Source organism: Watersipora subatra, chromosome 10, assembly GCF_963576615.1.
Source record: "Watersipora subatra chromosome 10, tzWatSuba1.1, whole genome shotgun sequence".
In the NCBI taxonomy this organism is placed as follows: domain Eukaryota; kingdom Metazoa; phylum Bryozoa; class Gymnolaemata; order Cheilostomatida; family Watersiporidae; genus Watersipora; species Watersipora subatra.
In genome coordinates, this window is record NC_088717.1 from 3,936,234 (window position 1) to 3,953,653 (window position 17,420).

Here is a 17,420-nt window from a genome sequence, read left to right on the forward strand (position 1 = left end):
CACTTTTCACGGCTGCTTATAAGTGTACTGCCATTCTATGGCAAAAAATTAATTTCCACTCGATGAGCTGTTTCATATCGGTCTCCGAGAAGATAATTGAGGTTTGCCTCAGGGTCAGAGGTCATGAGAAAGCTCAGCGAGTGTGAGTAGATAAATTCACTGAGAAACTGTCCATATTAAGTACAATGACATGAGATAATGCATGTTAAATTTCAGTGTCAGCTATCCTATCTTCACGCCTCCTACAACTTTATTTGAATTAGGTACCGTAATGGGAGATATTGCATTAGGTATCATAATGAGAGATATTGAACTTCAACAAACTTTTTATTGGAATGTAAAATACAGCATTGTCTCTGACCCTTCAGAACATAGAATCTCTCTGTATTCAACAAAAAATCTGCATGAAAAACTTGATGAATTCACAAATTGGCAATCAGGTACAACTGCGGATTGTTATTTTTTTCCAGTAAGTAGTTATTCGATTGTTTGGAAATGTTGCTACATGTATTCCTAATACTGAAGAATGGCAGTATCATAAAAAAGCATTATTATAATAAATCACTTTTATAAAAAAAATTGAATATCAGTCTCCATATCAGTTACTTTTGAACAATTACATCACATAATCACAGAATTTATAGCATCAACCTTAAGCATTTGAAGACTGGCTCAGAGGGTAGGTGATTTACGAAGTATGCATACACGAAAGCATAGCGCCATACCCCATGCCATCATGGTAAAGACCACATCGCTATCGTAAGCATAGCCCCACACCCCATGCCATCATGGTAAAGACCACATCGCTATCGTAAGCATAGCCCCATACCCCCTGCCGGTATGGTAAAGACTACGTCGCTATCGTAAGCATAGCACCATACCCCATGTCATTACGGTAAAGGCCATGTCACTATCGTTCTGTTGTGATTAAGTATCGTCGTTAGAAAGCAAAACACCCAAACAATGAGCGATCTTTGTGCCAAGGAAATGGCCCTAGTTACAAACGGTGTCTCACTAGTGCACGCGCATAGGACTTGCTTTTCTGTTGCTTCATATACAACAATTTATGACGCTGAAATGCTCTAATCTATGTTTTTATTTAAAAATTCTAAAATATGCAACCTTGACATAAGGCGTCGCGCAACCATCGCTCTACTATAGCACCCTATGAAAACAGCATCTGCTTGTCGGTAGCCTATGCGTGCCAAAGACGTAGCGCTTTGACCCTGACATACTCAGGTATCGCTACACTATCGCTGTAAAAACTTAGTACCGTACTTTTCGGACTATAAACCGCACTCCTATATAAGCCGCATCTGCTTCATTTTCCAAAAGACGATAATAAAACAATACATAGGCCGCACCCTTGTATAGGGCGCAGAACTCAAGACGATGCTTTTAACGCGGCAGCAACTTTCCTGTTTAAAACGAAACTGTGCCTAACGGCACAGTTTCGTATTAATCGACGCTTTTTAACCTAGTGCCTAACAGAACAGTATCATTAGGCATTGTTTTGTATTTTCTTTCACCGCTAGAGGCGCACTAACCGGAGATTCTGGTTAATGCTTCCTAGCGATGAAAAAAAGCCACAGAATAGCCGCACCCTTATCTAAGCCGCATGGCTCAAATCAACAGAAAAAAGTATCAGCTAATAGTCCCAAAAGTACGGTAATTGTCCCATCTGGCCATAGCTTAGCCGATAAGTTGTATAGATTTTGGTAAATACTGCTACTAACTCTGACTACTGTCAGGCAAAAACCACAAGACCCTGCAATAAGTGATTGTCTTGGTGGTTAACAGAAGAAAGACAGTGCTACATATAGATTGGTTTGAGTAACTAATTCATTGTTACAAAGCATCTGATAAGCTCGAGATTACCAAAGAATGCGTAATCCTGTAAAGCTGATACATGTATGCTGACTTTAGTTAACATTTGAAAAAGAAGAACACCGCAAATACAATAGACCGTCCGAATGACACAACGCCATTGTCTGCCAGTACAATAACTCTATGATCATATTAGCCTTCATCAAATATCTGGCTAATGAATGCTCCATTGATGTGAGGTCTTAAAGATGGCAAGCGATGGTGAGAAATAATAATCCTGCATCTATCTAGCATCTAGAAATCAAGAGGCAATTAATAATATGCTTGCCTTGCTCATGCTTTTCCCAAATACTATCCTTTCTGCACAGAGCATGAAGAGAAAGCACTGTCACTGACAGGACAGAAAGTTTCAAAAATTGACTAAGCTTATTTAAATTGAATTATGATCCCCATAAGTAACAACAGGGAGGCCTCTCAAGTACCTATTGTTTAGGCAATCCACACTGTGAAAAGTGTAAGGGGTGGCTATACAGCCGGCCAACAAGGGGCATCTTGTTAATGATGTGGTCATGCTACATTATATTAGAATTTCATCACAATGCATAAGTATTTTTCTACCTATGAGATTTCGCTGGTTATAGATCTGAACGTAAGAATTTTTTTCAGATAACAATTAGCAAAACAGTTAGAACTCTCGGAAAAAAAACGAGTTTCCCAGAAAATGACGCCAATAGTCGCGCTTCCTGTTTGTCCCCATGCATTCTCTATTGACATATATATGTCGTATTTGCTCATGATTGTTAGAATAAAACTTCAAATATAGCCTCAGATACATGGCTACCTATATGTATTTCAAACGATTTAAAGATAGGTTGTTTAGAATTTGTCTTTTGGTTTTCAAAATGCTGTGTAAACATACGAGTAACAGACGCTGAGGAGACTATAACTTTATCGCTAATAAACAGGATGTACGATTATTGACATCCTTTCTGGGAGAAGTCTGGGAGTGCCTTGTTCCTATGAACGCTTTAACAATGATCAAGTCTTTTCGATTTTACTCTTACAAATAAAAAAATTCAATGAAATGACTTGAAACAAAAAAGATCTCATTTACCTACAGTTTATGATAAAATTTAATAGACTTTGACGTGTAACTACTATGGTGGAGTATGCATGCAGATAAATATTACCCACACTGGTTATGTATAAACTAAGGAAGCCATATGTTGAAGGCCATATCTCTCAGCTTCTCTACGTAGTATTGGACACAAAATGCTATTGCAATGAAGTCCTTATTGCTTGGAGCATTTTTCAAAAATGCAAAAGTGTGCTCGACACTAATAGGCCTACAATTAGCAAATTATATGCGAGAGACAGAAAAGCATTAAAACTTGAAAGGATCTTTTTTACAAAAGTAAATCCCAACTATAATTTAGAAAAAAAAATTCGTAAATAATAAAAAAAATGGCAATTATGATCAAGGCTATGCCAGATGGGTAGAAAAAATGTATAACTTTGAGAAATTGGTAATCACAGGTTCTTTGATGCTAGAAAGCCATTGAATGCATATTCTTAATGACGGCATACTACTGGTTTTGATAAAATTTTAAAACTTAAAATCCTGTAACTGTTAACGGAAAAGATCAGAAGCCTCCCTTAAATAGGCATTTCGGTACATCAATGATTGGCAAAGGAAGAAAAATGACTGCTAGACCAATGTGTGACAAGTAGTTGATCATAACTGTCGTCAGTGACCCATTCTGTGAGCTTGTAGCCATATAAACTCACAATAATGAAATTAAAATGTTTTACATCATCACTGAGGGAGCACTGAAACATTTGGGGTTAAAATAACTCTGGAATCGGCAACTCCCAGCCAATACTATTGGCTGAGCTGGCAATCGTTTGAACACTGAAAAGCTATCAATAACAAAGCCTTCGTAGCATAGAATATTATTTTGCTAATACTTTAGCACCATATTGTACATAGTTCGTCTTACGATCATTACTTCGGATGATAACTGTCAATTGGGCGACTGCAAAACTATCTCGTAAACTAAGAAACAACATTCTACAACACTTGTTTTTCCCATTGAATAACCCTCTAGTTCATCGTTTGAGCGCAACATATGGCTGGCACTTTGGAAAAAAATTCACATGACATGCTAAGTGGCATGCACTAATATGCTTACTTTCCAGAGGACCATGCAACAATGGTAAAAATATTAACTCAAAACTATGATTTGGTTAGCCTCCTCGTAGCTGTTATGTAAGGATTTTGATTCCTGGCTACAACAAACTGAATCCTTTTTACTACCTCGAGGCAATGCATTACCAATAATTTAACTTTTTCAGTTATCTATTGTATGACACGTCGAAGGACAAATAAGTGACGACGGAGAACTGCTCGAAATTGAACACAATCGATCGAGTGATAACAAAGTCGAGCTAAGACAGAGCAGCACGAAATAGACGATAAGAAGCTGCAACTGCCGATATCATGCACCTTGTTCAAAAGAGACAGCGAGTAAAAAGCTGATGCTAATACAGAGAGCGGATGGAAGGAGTGATTATTCTGCCCACTGTTACTCATAGTAATCCAGAATAAAGCAGATTTCTTTTGCAGAAGCTACTTCAGCCAGTTCAAGACAAATTTTCTTCCAATAATGTTTCACTTATGCAAAAATTGTTCATGTTTTGCTATTGCTCAAATTTCAAACCAGTGTATAATATTTTATACCAATAATCGGCTCACTATATTGATTGTAACTTTATTTAAATTACCAAATGTAACTAAAATTGCCTATTATTTTTAAGGCGTCACATTAAATTTTCGTACTACTTTTAGTAAATAAACAAGTAATGATTTATTTTTAATGCATATATTTACAGCAAAAAATTTTAAGTTAGGTCTACCAAATACTTCATTTTCTTTGAACAAAAATGCTACAAATTTACATTTGAAAGAAACTGTAATAATGGAACTGTAATATCGCAAATGTAATTATAAAACTGCATTCAGCTAATAAGATCTCTGTCTAGGTTTAAATAACTAGATGCTAACCTACTTGAGATAATTTTAACTGTTTAAATTAGCAAACACATTGAGTTGTTTGAGTTATCAAAAACTGCTTCTCGTTTCCCACCCATAAGCCTAAGAGAACCAAACATGAGTGTATGTTAATAGCCTAATACAGGTGAGCAATGTAGGTCAGCAATGTAGGTTAGTAATGCAGGTAAGTAATGTAGGTTAGTAATGTAGGTCCGTAATTTAGGTTAATAATGTGGGTTAATATTACAAGTTAATGTGGTTTAAAAGTAAGCAAATAATGTAGTTTAGTAATGTAGGTCGGTAATGTAGGTTAATAATGTAGGTTAGTAATCTAGGTCAGTAATGTAGGTTAATACTGTAGATTAGTAATGTAGGTCAGTGATGTAGGTTAGTAATGTAGGCTAACAATATAAGCTAGTAATGTAGGCTAGTAGGAGAGCAGCCCGTGGTCTAGTGGTCCAGATGCCTGACCTGCAAACAACAGTTTGGGATGAATTCCCCAAAAAGGTCACTGGTGGTGGCCTTTTTGGGGATGAATTCCCCAAAAAGGTCACTGGAGGGGACAGGAATGATATCCATCCTTAAATCGCTCTCCTGCAACTGAGAGTATCTCCAGTTGTTTAGGCCCTCCTGCTACTGGACTCGGACATGTCCAGCCAAGACCACAAAGCTATTGTTTGTAAAACACCCGCAGCTGCTGTTTGCAGTAAGCCAAAAAGGCATCATACTTGATCTTCCTGAGTGATTGAGGATAACCAGCTCTTAACAACTAGAGCAATATAGAGAGATGATTCTCTTCACAGCGATCTATCAATCTTCCATCCACAGTCCTGTCACTAACCAGCCAAATGAATCACCAAGTGGTTGGTAAATATTTAAGGGTTAACAGAGAGTGATTTTGGCTATCCAAGATGATTTCTGCTGCGAATACGCATCTAGATGATGGAATAAAATGTTGACTTCGGATGTTAAAAGTATTGCCTGAGAGAAACCAAACTATAATTCTGATAATCCTTGGCTATAGGATTTCATCTCTCTGGTTTAGCCCACCGCAGAGAAATGGAGAGGGTGAATGTGGATATATTATTGCGAGTGTCTAAGTCGGTGATGTAAAAATGGCGCAACAAAGAATCTAGTCTCCAGTTTATTTACCGCTCTGGCATGCATTAAGCCTTACCAGAACTACCAGTGATACTCCATCTCACAAAGAATAAATCGGCCGCGCATATTTACTCTTTGTTTAAAAGACATGACTGAAAACACAGGTTTATTGTTGCCGGATGATTTTGTAAGAAACAGCAAAATAAACCATTTAATTCCGATATAAGACACACCAACCTACAACAATGACATCTGCTGTAAGAGTTGTTCTCAACCATTGTCTTGCAATTAAGAGAGCTTGTGGAATCCCTAGGCATGCTCTAGAAAGGTACTCGAGAACAATCGTAAAAAATATCATGGTATGGAGTATGTAAAAAGTATTCGATTAGTCTTGAGCATATCTGTAAACGTTAATGTGGAGTTGTTTTCCATATTTTCCATAATTACCCTATTAAAGACCCTTAAATGAATGCAATGAAGTATTTTTAGCATGTAACTTGTGTTGTAAAGTAAGTGCTTGCTTATCATATTTTGAAAATGTTAATGATAGAAGATCTCAAGCTGCGGATTCCGCTAATATTTATGCAGATCTACTGTAAGTTGTCCTACCAGATGCAGCTATCATATATTCCAATAAGGCTAAAAACTACAGCGTTTCGTCGAAATTGAGGGGGTAGGCAGCTGGAATCTAAAGGCCTCTAATCCCTAGATGTACCCGTCATAGAGAATTTTAAAGCACCTCCGTTTGGCTTGCTTTGTCGATCTAAGATTTCTTAATGAGTGTCTTTGACAGAAGCCCTGGAGCTGGCACACACCCTAATGCTTCCTGGAACTATGGTAACTCTGGGTGACTAATATTTAACTTATAACCAGTGGAATATGTATGCAGTCATAGCTCAACATACGAGCTTAATGCGTTCTGAGACTGAGCTTGTATAATGTGGGTATATGTACAATGTCAGGTCTATGTATATGTAAGGTCAATGCACTCATATATAAATGCACTATTTCCTACATGAAGTAACTAAACACAAACTAATCTTTTCCCACATAATTAACAAAACCATATAAAACAGTAATATAGTTCCATTTGAACATCAATTGCTGTTATACAGTACCTAGGCTCACAAAGCAAAACAATCCCATATTTAGTGGTTATGATCAGCAATAAAATGTAGCATAACTATGTATACTACTGTATGGAGTTTTTACCTTCGAGACAGACATAATGGCTAACGACAGTGTGAAAGAGACTTGACAGCAACATGTTCCGTATGCCAGACTGTTTGAGATGCTACGTAACATAACCTTTGAATTACACTTAAATGAATTTAGTTTACTAAACAAGTACTTAAAGCAAAAATTCAACCTTTTACTTTACATTCAATTTTTTCTTCACTGTTACTTTTTATTATCTGTTACCAGCTCGACGCTTTTTGCCTCACTTTCACTATAAGATTTAACTGACCTGATTAAAACCTTTTTTAAACTGGTGCGACGAGAAAGACCGATCAATGCTGTTCTCGGAAGCGGCCTCTCGCATACTTAGCCATTTAATAGCCGTCAAGAACTGGCTCATATCTCAAAGGTTGATCATATCCTAAGGCAGAAACTTGCTCGAGATTTTGCTCGTATCTTGATTTTCTCATATATTGGGCATTCGTATGTTGGGGCACTTGTACGTTGGGCTTTCGTACGTGAGGCAGTCGTATGTTGGGGCACTCGTACGTCGAGGTATGACTGTATACGTTTTGACAGCGATGAACCAAGTTGTCATCAGAAAGACAGGCTTTACAAACAATTGTCAACAATTTGCTAGCTAAAACATACATCTCGTCTTGCCACAGCCTAACAACTGATCTTTACCAAAGGTTGGAGGAAAAACGATTCTAACCATTTAATTTTATTGACAAGGTGACAAGAGCCCAACTGAATTCGACTGAGTGTCTCTGCTTCAGTCATCAAATACTAAAATGCTCACTGGTTAAAACAAGCAATGGCATAGACCTATTCTTACCAAAAATGTTGAAAGTTAAACTGCTAGAACTTGGCTTATTTTCTAACGTACCATTCTTACTATTTCTTCTAGCGATTATAAAATAACACTTTCAACCATTACTCAGATGAGCGTTGCCAAAACTGCCTTTTCACAAAAAGGTACAGAGACGCATGCAGTGTATTTTGATAAACAATTCACAGATGAACAGCCAACGCTAAGGGTGAGCTACAAATACTCTCTTCCCACATATTACACCCACAGAGGCCCAAGCATTCCACCAGAGGCCAAAGCATTCCACGTCACTACATGTTTTTATGGATCAAGATGAAGTCTAAATCTTTTGCAAACCAATATTACCGTGATGCAAAGCACTCGAGGCCTGTAAGAGTAACATGAGATAATTAGTAAATTTCCATACAGCAATAGCATAGCAACACACCCCCATATGGCAATGCAATGCCATCATGGAAACAACTGTGCCACTCTTATTGTCATGATTCAGTGTCTCTGTTTGGAAGCGAAACATCCGTGCGATGCACCATCCTTGTGTTATAGAAACGGAATTAGCGACCAACGTCATCACACCTGTGGGAGAGCATAAGTTTTGCTTGACCTTGACATAAAACGTAGCACAACCCTCGCTCTCTAAAGCCCCATTGGAAACATTATCTGTTAGTCAGCCCTCAATAGAGCGTCGGCACTAACGCGTCCACGTGCAGCTGCACCATCACTGCATGGAAACTTCCTAAATGAAAGATTGTAGCTTTCTTGTTACAGTAGGGTCCTTCTACTACCTGCCAAGTCAAAAAAGTCCTTAGGTCTTGGAATAATAAAATCCAGCATTTTTGATAATTGAAGACAATGAATCAGCTAAGAGGTGATTTAAGCGTATAAACAGAATCACAAGCAATCTTAGTAAAATTAATTTAATATTGAGATGATATGACACTCTGGAGCTCTTTGTAACTAGACACGCAATGCTAGCTAGCCAAATTATATGTGCCATGTGTCATTATAGGCTTGTTTTTCTTATGAGTCATGTGAAAGGTTAGTCGGATGGAACAGAAGTGCCATGACACAGTAGGAGAATAGTCTCATCGAACTTGGCATGAATCCAACTTGTTGGTGACTGAATGACTGGCTGATGTGTCTGGTTTTGCTGTGGGATGCCGATTCATTATGCAAAACACAAATCAGATGTTTACTCTGTGACATGTTATACAGAAGCATGTTTTGAACCATGTTAGCTCATGGTTGAAGAAGCTATTTTCAATTGCATATGTTTAAACTTTACTGCAATAAGAATTATTGCAACAACTTTTTTGCAGCATTCCCAAATGGACAAGTGTTCTCACCTTAACGATTAGGCTAATAAAACGTTGTAAATGCCTTCAAACATAGGTCACCATGCTGGAATTTTGCACCGATATCATTGGAAGCATAAACAAACTATATCGATAGGAAACATAGAGACGTCATTGAGAGATAAACTTGAACAAATAGCGGAGTTGGTACGAAGGAGATATCACAAATCACCATTATCTCAAATGACAGAGTGACTAATAGAAGCCATAGAAATATCTCAACTCAATCAGTAGTCCAGCTATAAATAAAAATTTGAGTTGAATGAACAGGGCACTGCTTATTAACAACCTATGAATATCTGTACGTATGACTCGGCAGGAGGAAATACCTCCCATATCACTTTATGAGTCAGTATGAGCTGTGAGTCTCGGTGACAAGGTAATGCACTTGTACGAGTCGCTGCATACATTATGAAGAAGGCCTGTTCTCTCAATCAAGCATGAACTTATAGGTCCGAAATCGACCATCCTCTCAGGATTGCGAAATTTCAAAACTAGGTAATTTCAATTTGTGACGGAGAAAATACTTTTTAAAACTATCAAAAAGTTTAGCCATAACTTATTGTAGCTTGTTGCCGGTGACCAGATGAGGAACTCCCGCCAGCATAAGTCAGCCCTTGCTGCCGGGTTAGTAACTAACACCCAAGGGCCAACATGCAAAATTATCTTATTAAATTTGGTCATTTTGATAACTGTCTCATATCACCAGATATGACAAGCGCTGATCAAAGTTTTTCATAAACTGACAACGAACTAGCTTTTATATGGAGTACAGGCCTTATTAGGTAAATCTGTTTGAACCGACAAGACCTTTGAATCTTTAAAAACAACTGGAAATTATCCTGCCACATACATGATAAATCTACTGTTTTGTAATAAGCTAATTGTTTTAAATGACCTCCAACCAAATTAACTCCCTAGCTAATATCCAATAAAAGCCAATGACAATCTAACATCACTAATTGGTATATAGATCTTGATACATATCATTTTGTATATCGCTCAAGTCGTGTTGTCATATTCCATACCCCCTGATATATTCACGACAAACAATGGCAATTGGTCACATGAATCAATTTTGCTAAAGTTAATCAACATTCTATAGAATTAAATCATCACCAAACTAACGCAATATTTCGGCTGCTCAGGATTCTCCTTATGTCGCAACACTCATGCCGCCTTCGGCTGCATTCTGCCAATTTTGACCTTGGCATCTGTACAAAAACACCAAGTTGTCGGCTATTTGGTATTCCGGTGAAAGGTTTTTATGCAGAACTAGCCCCGGTCTGGATTTTAGACAATCCATAAACTATACAGCATCAGGAAATGAGTTGCCCTTAGCCGTAACAATGGAGTAGATGAGTGTGACCAGACAACGGATGTTTAGTCATGGCAGATAAAATATATTGTTGTGGTATGAAAAGAAATACGTTTCTTTTCATTTAAATTAGTTGACATGAGCAATACTGTTACTTCAACAGCTGTTCTTGCTGATGTCAGCGGTTTTCTTTCATTTTAATATTTAAGGTAGGTGCGATTGGAAAAAAAATTTTCCCTACAAAAACCAAAAAATGCCACAAATCAGCACACCATAATACAAACACATCTGTAAGGTGACCTATTGCTGCAACGATTGTGGTAGTTTGGAAAAAAAAGGTTTTTCGAAACATAGGACAAATCGATTAGTATAAACCATAAATATCTAGAAAAGTGTCAACAATGACCAAAAGAGTAAGATCGTAGTTAGTATTGACAAGTAGGAGCAACAGAATCACTCAATTGCAGTGCATTTACGTTCACTTATGACTGCTGACCATACAAAAAGATTATTTTCTTACGTCATTGTTTGTTTTCCATAAAAAATACAGCTAGTTTCTCATTAGTATATTGCCTGACAAACAGCAGTTCAACATGAAAGGCTTGCTGATTGAAGACCAACTCACCACGACCTGGGGTATTCATGCATAGGCCCAAATCTGTAAATTCTCAAATGATCTCATTAGTGCAAATGTCACTCAACAGATGATGAGGCGACGAGCCGTACTGATTGTCTGAGTGTTGAAAAGCGCAACTTGAAATGAAAACTATCATTTTAACACTCAAGGGCCCTACCCTACATTTAGAAACATAAAACAAAAGAATAAGCCTCGCGATGCATATTGATGTCACGCGAACATATTCGCTAATAGTAAATATTGACCCCAGGACATGGTGTACCTTAAAAAAAATCTATCAATTGAGCTGAAGGTCTGTGCGTACCACCCGGTCTTCCGAAGCCTTGAGGAGGCTCTTAAAACACAAGCTAATCAGACAATTCTTTTGTTTCCTTTGTTCTGTCTCTTCAATGCCTTATGACACCGTTAGCCAAGAGGTTCCACATAACTGTGCACAATAAACAACCGATCTATCCACTAAAAAGACACTTGCTATTGTGTGCAAACTAGCCCTGCCCAGTTTACTAACCTTTAAAAAATGACTCCCATGCAGCAATGTCATTGTGTAACACTAAATCATCAAAACGAGACGACAGGCTGCGAGATAATAGCGCATGACATGCTCAAACAGGTTTCATCCAAGTCAACGAATATTGAATTCACAACAGAGATAATGCGCAAACCTCCTCATCAACTTAATTTAACAAGCTGCCTATATCTTATTACTCAATTAATAGGATTTCAGTATACTAAGCACTTGTGAGAATATTTTGTGTGCACTTTAAAACTACACAGACACTGTTAATAGCATAACTTGATTCACACGGCAGCGAGTCACAAGTGGCAGCAATAGTCAGAAATGGCAATAATAGTAAAAAATGGCAGCAGTGCAGATCAGTCATGGCTGCCACCGAGGTCACAGCGTCGCGCCTTTGTAATACAACAGGCAATGAAATCGGGCATAAAACTTTCATAAAAACTTGAATATGTATGTCTGCTTATTCAAAAGTAACCATTATATGTACTCCATGAAATTATACCAAGCATAGTAAATCAGAACAGTAGATAAGTGAAGGTCTGTAACCCTCCTTTTCCCCTATACTCTTACCATCCACCAGTGTTTGCTGTCATCTAGCAGAATGAGTTTTTCGTTTTTACTGATGTTCAACTCTTGCTTGTCCCTCGCCTTGTAGTCATATTTGGCCATGACCATTTGTTCTTCAGCCCCTGTACCTGTGTATCATATAACCACATCAGTTCCTGCCAGCAACGCTAGACAAGTTGTGACTATTGCTTTCCTATGCTGTCTTACAACTGATAAGGTAGCAATAGTAAAATGAGCTGTCAATCAGCTGCAGCCAGACACGATCACATATGGACAAAATGGAGATCATCCATGAAAGCGTCAAAGCGCATATAGAGACAATGCCTAGCGATGATATATTCACCATTTGCCTTCAATGACACGCACACTCAGTCCAGCACGCAATGGTGGTTAGCAATGCTTTTGAAATGAAAATGCTTGCATTTCACTGACTAATTTTATTAGCAAAATAATTCAATCTACCATTTAAGTTTTAAAACGATGTTCGAAAGGATAAACCCACTACAGTAACTGTGATATATATTTTCTAAAAGAAGGTGAAAAAGGAATGAGAGTGGTGTTATGATTTTGTTGGCCAATATACAGAAAAAGCTCGAACTATTGAAAAAACGACTGCTGTATAAAGACAACATTAACAGCTTGTTGGGCAGCATAGACAACATTGACACATTTGTTCAGTCCATATAACCTATAACCATCAGCACACACTACCCTTAGCCAAACATTGGAGTACCAAAACATTGATCTTCATAACCTCCCTTCAAGGACACACAATAAACAGCGACACCATGACTGAGGGTCTGCCTGTTGCAGCAGCCACATCAAAAGCCAACCAAGTATGTCTCTTCAGTACAAGAGGGTTACTCATCGCATGAAATACCGAGTAATCAGTCAGAACATGGCAGGCCAGTATGACGAATATGGAGAGTGATGAAGTGCACCACTCCTGGTAAGGCTTCCAATGTCTAGCGCTTGAAGGATCATAAACAGTCAAGTCTACTGAATAATCGTGACAGGATACGCGGGTGGTTTGACAGTGCCCTGTTCAACTACCAAATCATAGGATAATAATGCTGGTTTCGCATGAGACTCAGAACATGGTGGCTCTCGCAGCACAGACTGTTAGTGCGCAGCTCCGAGAGTATCATATAAAATTAAATGTGAATGAGCAACATGGATAGCTGATGAGAAAGTTCCGTCTACAGAGTATGTCTTGCTCAGGATATGCTCAGGATGTGAATGTTCCCAATGAACAACGGTGTGCAACTGACAGTTGCAATAAATCATTACTCTGATATATCAGGGTTATGATTTATTTATTCTCAACTCTGAGACAAGTCTAGAACTAAGTAAGATATCTTCAGTTTACTTCCCATACAGAAACAGATTTGCAGTTTTGCCAACAATAGTTTAACGACTGAAGTGCACAAAGGGTACAAATCTGTGAATGAAGCCAAAAGCTAATTACCTTATATTTTAATTTGCTTGTTTGACTTTCGACCCACACCTTAACATTTTAAAATAAAGTCTAAACCATTCTAAAGAACTTCAAGCTGATTTGAAGAATGTTTAATAAAGAAAAAGTTTTACCAAACGTCTCTCAATTCTTGTAACTTTTCAAAACAAAAACAAAGTTAGAAATGTTAAAAATGAAATTTTCAACGTGAATATTTCACCATGAAAGCGGTAAGGACAATGCTAGGATTAGCAATCTTATTTCCCATGATCCCCTACTTAGCTGTCAATAGAACGTAGAGCGTCATCGTTCTCTGAAACGGGTTCGGATAGATGACTTTGTTCTTTAAAATAACTCAGCAGACGGACAAACGACACTATCAGTCTGAACTAACAGTACATTACCGTAATCAAGCCAGGTAAAGAATCTACCTGCTGACGCAGTAGAACGCAAACAATATGATAAACTAAACCTATGATACTTACTCGAGGACATCCTCAGCGATTTTAGAGACCAGCGGCTGCCTTTGAGAGATTTGAGAGACCAACTACTACCTCCACTCTTCCTTGTACTCTACAACCAAAAGGTCAGTGCAGGGGTCAAATAGGGCAATATTGCTGCGTCAATAAAAATGTAATTATATTCTAAGCTATTGTATATGGGTCAAGGTGAAAGAAGTGCAAGAAATGGATGTAAAAAACGTTAAAAAGGACTGACATTTTTTAGATTTTAGAGTTATTATAATCGTCTACCGACTAGTATCTTCCTTTTATGACTTGACTGACAGATAAAGGCTAGGGTGGGAAATTCATAGTTCATATTAAACCATGATATTATTGATACAGTGGTTAGGGGACTGGCGACTCGCTACCACACGAATTTGATGGTAACCAGTGGCATGATGACACTCATTCTGAAAAGTTAACGCAGAGGGAAGCAGAGTTCCCTCGCCATTAGGTTTTTAGTAGTACACGGAGAGGTTATTAACTCTGACAAAAAGTATTGAAGTTGCTTTTTATCAAAATCTCTTTTAGTAAACCACCGCACAAAAATTCGAATTTATACATTTTTTTTACAAATATCCTCTTTCAGAATTTGATAAGGCTTCTAAAAGTAAGAATTTAATAGACTCAAAACCATGAAAAGTAAAGCTAATAAGTTCAGAAATGATATAAACCATTGATAAATTCTATATTACAAGTGGTGCATTAAGGGGTAAGATAACCAAAAAACAGAGCAAGCCAAACAAAGCTAAAAAACTTGACACTAGTGTGATCTTTCCATATGAACACAGCCTGAAACATGACCAGCGAGCTCCTGAGTGTATCAAGCAGAGATCTTACCCATTTGTCAAGACACGGAGTGGAGCCCGAACCTCCAACCATATTGCTAGTGTGAGGTTGACACAACTGGCTAACTCAAATGGCTAACTGAGAGTGACACCTCAAAACCCAAGATCATTAGATGACACAAAGTGGGATAATCCTGGGAACGGTGGTAGCTAAATGAATATAATCCAGCAAGATAGTGTCATGTAGAAAGCTCATGCAGCTGTACGACAGAGGTGATAAGTATCTATCTAGACTTGAATGAATGATAGGTTACTACTGACAGACAACTAGCCCACTGAACAAGTCTTTCTTAAATGGCTCTGCTAATAATTTACAATAGGAAGATTTTGAGTGCCAGTCGGCTAAGTGCATGACCCGTGAAGGTATTTTGAGTGGGCCAATCAGAAGATCAAAAAAAAGAAGACAACTTCATAATCAGTAGACACTTCCCATATACATGTACAGTAGATACGCCTATAACGTATGCCTGCTATAACGTAAATTCCAGATAATATAAATAACTTACGTAAAGTTTTTGGTTTATGCTACATTTGCATGATCCATTTAACGCAAAGTGTCAAGTGGGGGCAACTTCTAAATTCTATTTGAATTGTAACATATCTTGCCGGACTTGTGAAAGAAAAAACTACGTGCATGTACGTATACCGTTTTATGTATTATAAAACTTCTATGACATTGCGGTTTGTCATGATAGATCGTCAGAGGTGTCGAAAAAAACAGAGAATAAGTAATTTGTGATTTATTTTCATCAACAAAATTAGTTAAAGGTTGACTTGCAACAAAATTTACATTACAGTTATTTGATATCAAAAGATTCACCATGTCTTACTCTGCTGTGTTGTAGGTGCAAAATATGTGGGAATGTGATTACAAGCTCTAAAAAGCTCAAAAGCGAACAGCTAATCGCAGCCACACGAGACCGCCGTAGTTTGGATTCTCTCTCCAAAACGGCTCAAATATGACGTAGTTGTGGTAGATGGTTTCTTTTTACACTTTCATGCAACCTTATTCGTCCAAATATTTTCACAAATATACTTCACGCATTCAATAAAACCATGTCTATTGTTCTTACGCGTCTATTTTATCTTCTTTATAATGTTGTCACTTTTAGCAATGATATCTTATAACTTACCATAAAAAATCGTTAAACCTTTTAACCTTAGCTCAAAAGAATGCATATCATTGTCTGATAATCATGACGAGCCTGTTAATCACCTGTGATAATCGAAAAGTGCTGCAAAAATTACTTTCGAAGTATTGGGTCACATGATCAGATTACGACTTGACGATTAGTTCAAGCCGAAACATAACTGTAAAGTAGCGAACATCTATATTTGATACGGGGTCTTCGGTAAAACTCAAAGTGTTTGTCATAAACTAGTGCTACGATGAGTTTTATATTGAGCTTTTTATTGGCCTTTTATATGGAGCTTTTTATTGAGAACATCATGTGACAGGACAATAACCAAACTATAATGACTACATCAGAGAAATAAAGAGATTCCAATCTACGGCGGCTTTTCGTTTTTGAGCTTTTAAGAGCTTGTAATCACATTTCCACATATTTGGCACCTACAACACAACAGAGTAGGACATGGTGAATCTTTTGATACCAAATAACTGTAATGAGAATTTTATTGAAAGTCAACCTTTAAGCAAAAAAAAAAGAAACTGGAAGAGTGATGAAGCCCATAATGCGCAATAGCATAGCTAGTCGGGGCATTGGGTTTGTCGTCATCGGTTTTATTCACATGTTAAAAGATGCAACCTAAGTTCTCTCTTGAAACTGGCCACATTCTCTATGCCTTTAATAGACTTAGGAAGTTGGTTCCAAAAAATGGCCTGTTGGTAATCCACCCCGCGATGGCCTGCACGGGAAGAAGATTGTGGGAGATTTAGACAGGAATTTGAGAATCGGGCTTGGTATATTGGGTGAGGGATGTAATTACATTAAAATTCTTGATGGGCTAAAAGTATAATGCGGTATGAATATGGTGAACTGATAGGGAGTATGGATGATTATTTGAAAAGAGGTTTGGTGTGGGTGAGGCAGGGTTTTTTTGTGAATGGTCCTTATCATGTGTTTTTGAAATGTTATTCAATTTGTAAGATGGGTGGGAAGTGCATTGCCCCATGCCTCAATGTAATATGAAAGTTTGGAATTAACCATATAATTGTAGCTGCGCATTTGTTAGTAAATACTGTAGGACGATCGATTGGTGCAGGTGTT

At 37.7% G+C, this 17,420-nt stretch overlaps 1 protein-coding gene across 2 annotated transcripts in view; it reads right to left on the reverse strand.

Annotated features, from left to right (window-relative positions):
• The window catches only part of LOC137405738 (cytoplasmic protein NCK2-like), a 39,644-nt gene that overhangs the window by 20,818 nt on the left and 1,406 nt on the right, over nt 1-17,420 (reverse strand). Inside the window, exons 1-3 of one of the 2 annotated variants that reach the window (XM_068092111.1) lie at nt 15,182-15,443; nt 14,324-14,411; nt 12,386-12,510 (exon numbers count right to left, since the gene is read on the reverse strand). In XM_068092111.1, the coding sequence (XP_067948212.1) occupies nt 12,386-12,510; nt 14,324-14,411; nt 15,182-15,223 (255 nt within the window). In that variant the 5' untranslated portion in view covers nt 15,224-15,443. Of the gene's footprint in view, nt 1-12,385; nt 12,511-14,323; nt 14,412-15,181; nt 15,444-17,420 lie in introns of those variants that run through there. The other variant, XM_068092112.1, reaches the window with a different exon arrangement.